The sequence below is a fragment of the Bison bison genome, unplaced genomic scaffold, assembly GCF_000754665.1.
Source record: "Bison bison bison isolate TAMUID 2011002044 unplaced genomic scaffold, Bison_UMD1.0 scf7180017864289, whole genome shotgun sequence".
Classification (NCBI taxonomy): domain Eukaryota; kingdom Metazoa; phylum Chordata; class Mammalia; order Artiodactyla; family Bovidae; genus Bison; species Bison bison.
The window spans coordinates 11,586,578-11,590,896 of NW_011494861.1; the positions used below are offsets into that span (position 1 = coordinate 11,586,578).

The 4,319-nt window shown below is 63.8% G+C and overlaps 1 protein-coding gene across 1 annotated transcript in view; it reads right to left on the minus strand.

Annotated features, from left to right (window-relative positions):
- Positions 1-4,319, minus strand: part of AGRN (agrin) — a 42,441-nt gene that overhangs the window by 785 nt on the left and 37,337 nt on the right. The window contains exons 27-37 of the mRNA XM_010850236.1: positions 4,195-4,313; positions 3,972-4,106; positions 3,777-3,873; positions 3,510-3,674; positions 3,283-3,394; positions 3,069-3,080; positions 2,721-2,837; positions 2,363-2,555; positions 2,196-2,283; positions 814-1,038; positions 246-349 (exon numbers count right to left, since the gene is read on the minus strand). Of these exons, the coding sequence (XP_010848538.1) occupies positions 246-349; positions 814-1,038; positions 2,196-2,283; positions 2,363-2,555; positions 2,721-2,837; positions 3,069-3,080; positions 3,283-3,394; positions 3,510-3,674; positions 3,777-3,873; positions 3,972-4,106; positions 4,195-4,313 (1,367 nt within the window). The remainder of the gene's footprint in view (positions 1-245; positions 350-813; positions 1,039-2,195; positions 2,284-2,362; positions 2,556-2,720; positions 2,838-3,068; positions 3,081-3,282; positions 3,395-3,509; positions 3,675-3,776; positions 3,874-3,971; positions 4,107-4,194; positions 4,314-4,319) is intronic.

Here is a 4,319-nt window from a genome sequence, read left to right on the forward strand (position 1 = left end):
CCCAGCAGGTGTGCCCCAGCCTCCTGGCCCCACCCTCTCCTGGCTACAGCAGGGGCTGAGACAGGAGGGGAGGACCCCACCCCAACCCCAGCCCAGCCAGCCCACCCACTGTCCTGGATGGGGCTGATACAGTGCCCCTCTTAACTGCCAGCCCCAGGGGGTAGAACCTATCTACCTCTATCTCTGAGGTAGAACCTCAGAGACCCTTGCCTGCCCCTTCCCTGGCCTCCCCCAAAATCACTCACCCAGCCACAGGGCTCCATCTGTGTCCAGCTGCGTGGCACCCAGTGGGGAGGAGCCAGTCACAGGGGCCTCGTTGCCCACCTGAAGGGAACCTTCCCTCTGTTTCCTGGGGCATGGGTGGAGGGAGGCCGTCAGGGCTCCAGATCCTGACCCCCATCCCTTTCGTCCCAGCACCACACCCTGGGGACTGTCACCCAGTGTCACCCTGGGGGCCAGGATGGAACGGCACCAACCCAGGAGAGCACCTAGTAGCCAAGGACGGAGGGGACCTCCTGTGAGAAAAGTGTTGCTGGAGGGGCAGCCAGACTCAGACCAGCATCTGGGCAGAGCAGGGACTCCCCTTTCAAATCAGGGGTTTCTTGGCCATCGGTGCTTCTCCTGTACCCTCTTTTCCCTCCCTCCTCATTGGCAGTGACCTCAGGTCGGGCCACCACCAGCCCTACCACGAGATCTCCCCCTGACACACACACCAAACTCCTACCCTGGCCACGAGTGGCCAGGCATGCCCTGGCCGGGCAAGTCCAGACACCACCCGCTGCTATTCTTGGTGGCCCCGGGCTCCCTGCTGACCTGTGTGCCCTGACCCGCAACCAGCGGTTGGTATTCACTGGTACGGTGGAGCGCAACACCACGGGCTGGGAGCCCAGGTCATAAGCCAGTTGCAGGCGCCCGTCCACGATGGCCAGTGCGATGTAGTCAGCCCGCTCCGTGGCCTTGCCACTCCACAGCACCAGCCCCTGTGTGGCCTCAGTGCGCAGGCTCAGCTCAAAGTGGTTGCTCTGGAGTGCCTTCTCACTAGTGGGCAGAGAGCTGGTCAGGACCTCCGGGAGGGTGGTGGGGATGGGGCAGGGGAGGGAGGAAGGTGAGGGGGATGACTCCAGAGGCCATAAGGGCAGTGATGCCACCAGAGCAGCTCGGTGGGCAGGTGGTGGACACGGCCAGTGAGATGAGAGACAGATGGTGGGGCCAGGTCAGCGATCAGAGGAGTGAGGTGGACAGACAGAGGGAGAGATCGACAGAGATGCTCAGAGAGATGGGAAGGCAGTGGGCAGACAGCAGGGGCCAGGGGCCACTGCTCACCTGGGACGGGCCCCGGAATCCAGAGTTTCAGGGCTTAGAAGCAGGAAGAGAGGGAGGCAGGTGAGCAGGGGGGCAGACAGGCTATAGCGCAGGGTGGGGCAGGACCCAGCAGCAGCCCTCCCCACACCCCTCTTCACCAATGGAAGGCGGTGGAGCAAACATCCGTGGAGAAACATTGGTCCCACCCACCCGAGGCCTGGCAGTGACACACGTGCACACACGTGGGCAGACACAGAGCTGGTGCGCATGGCCCAGGCCAGGTGCAGAGGAAGAGCTCCGACACGAGGGCATGGAATAGTGACCGAGGGCCCTGGCTGGGCCCCCACACACATGCGTGTGTGCACACATGGGGGCGCGTGGACTCACATGCGCACTGTAACACACTTGCATTGTGTGCACACAGATGTGGGTGTGCACATGCTTGCACACCGTGCTGGTGCCCTGTGGTGAGGGGCCTGGCTGCAGGGGTGGAGGGGTAGACTGGCATCCAACACACATCTCGGAAAGGGTGATTCTCTACTTCCAAGCTAGGAAACTGAGCCCCATGCAGCACCCCACAAACCCCCATCCTCCTCCACTGGGGATGGAAGTTCTACCCTCGCCCTTGGGATGTGCTGCCGGGAGGGAGAGGAGCAGAGGACCAGGAAATGGACTACTGGTGAGAGTGGAGGTGTGGCTACTTACGCTGGGATCTCATTGGTCAGTTCGCTTGGAAACAAAGAGACAGAGACAGTGAGAAGGAAGGAGGGTGGAAGAGGGGCAGAGGTGGGCTCAGAGTAGGGGCAGGTGTGGAGTGTCACGCATATGGTCTGGTGCAACTGGGCAGATGGGACGGAGGGTTGAGGGGTGCCCGGCTCCAGGAGACATACTACCTCTCGGTCACAGCGTTGAGGTACTCGATGTAGGTCCGTCCATCAAAGGCCAGTGCATCCAGGTCCCCAGCTGACTTCTCAATCAAGCCTGAGAGACAGTGAGGTGAGCGCAGCCTCTGGCAGGCTCCCTCCCATGTCCAGCCTTAGCTCACGTGGGCAGCACTCACCCTTCTCACAGTGCAGCCCTGAGAAGCCTGCAGGACACAGGCACTCATAGGAGGCCTCGCGGGGGAGACAGGAAGCCCCATGGAGGCAAGGCTGACCCTCAGCCTGGGTACAAGGGTGGTCTGCAAAGGACGAGACGTCCACGGCCCGGACCACGTTCTCACGGGTCAGCAGTTGGCGGCCATTCAGGGAGACCTGGGAGGTGGGGCATGACAGCTTCTGTCCTGCCTGTGTCCTCCGGCCCAGAGGACAGAGGCCCCCTCTGGGATGGGCCCTTCCTTGAGACTGTACCAGGGCTTCGCTGCCGCCCGCCCCCCTCCGACCCTGGGCTTCCCGGGGCCCCACCCCTGCCGTACATACCAGCTGGATGGCTCCATCAAAGCCAGAGGACACAGCAGCTGCTCGGGCCAGCTTGCTGAAGTCAGGGGCCCCCCCAACAAAGAGCGGCTCCTTTAGGTTGAGAACGGTGTGTGGCACCTGTGGGGAGGTGCAGGGTAAGGGGCAGTGAAGCCTACCCACCAGCAGGAACACGATGCGAGCCCCAGACCAGGGCCCGCCCGCCTGTGGTGACCCACCCCGCACCCTCCAGCTTGGTGGAGGCAGTTAATCACACAGATGTGGCTGCGATGTGGGGGCTTAGTGGGGAAGGAGCTACTCTAGGGGCGGAGGCGGCAGAAGATGGATGAGCAGGATGAGAAGAGACGGTACCTTGCGGGATTTCTGACATCCGAAGAGCGAGCGGGGTGGGGGTTGCAGAGCAAGGGCCAGAGAGCAGTGGGAGCAGAGAGGAAACACAGAGGCCCAGGACAGAGGGGAGAAAAAACAGTCCAGTGAGCGCCAGCCGTGGGGCGGGGGCTGCACGCCTCCCAGGAGGAGGAGGGAGGCGGGGAGCAGGGGGGTGGCCCAGGAGACACTGACTCACCGGGGACTCCCCCAGCACGCGAGGCCCATCGCCAACCCGCATGGCTCCTTTGCGTCCATTTCGCTCCAGGGAGACCCTGGTCCAGGCACCCAGGGCCACCGGCTCCTTGCTCCTGGAGAAAAACAGATGTCGTGAACAGACGGTGGGCTCTGACGGTCTACCCGCCAGGGGCCCCAGGAACAGAGAGCGTGGGGCCCAGTCCAGCCCCCTGCAGCGCCCCCGCCCACCTGATGACCGCTGCCCCCTTGCCCAGATCGTAGCGGAACTCCAGGAGGCCATTGTGCAGCGCCAGGGACACAAAGTCGCCCTTGCCATCTGTCTTCTGTCCATTATAGAGGAGCAGGCCGCTGGGGCTCCGAGCCAGGAACACCACCTCCAGCGCCATCTTCTCCCTGGGGCCACGGGAGGGCAGGCGGGTGACCTGATGCCCCTCACTTCACAGCTGGATGGGGGCTGGGGGGTGCTTCCCCTCTTCCACCCGTCTGCCCACTGACCCCAGGTCCCGCTCAAAGGTGTGCAGGCCTTTCAGTTCCAGGTAGGAGAAGCTGCTGAAATCAGCCAGGAATGGCTGGTTGTCCTCCGGCTCTGAGACTGTGAGGACAGGAGAGGGTCACACAGGGTTCTAGGCTTTTGATTCCTGGAGCCCCCTCACCTCCCACCCTCCCCACCCTGAGCACCGCTGCCCCCACCTGTCTGGCAGAGGCTGCCCTCCCGGCCATGGGGGCACTCGCACTTGGCCTCTCCCTGGGGCAGCACGCGGCAGGGGGCTGCTCCATGGCAGGGGTTCGGCTGACAAGGGTCCTTCTCGTCGGCACAGGTTGGGCCTGGATGGAGGCAGGATGGGTTCCAGGAGACCTGAGCCCTGCCCACAGACACACAGACCCCCAGCACCCAGCCCCGTCTTGCCCTTACCAAAGCGGCCAGGTGGGCACTGACAGTGGAACCTGCCTGCCTCCAGGGCCTGGCATGGGGCCCCTCCGAGGCAGGGGCTAGGCAGACAGGGGGGGTCCCCGCACTTGCCCACCCCGGAGCTTCGA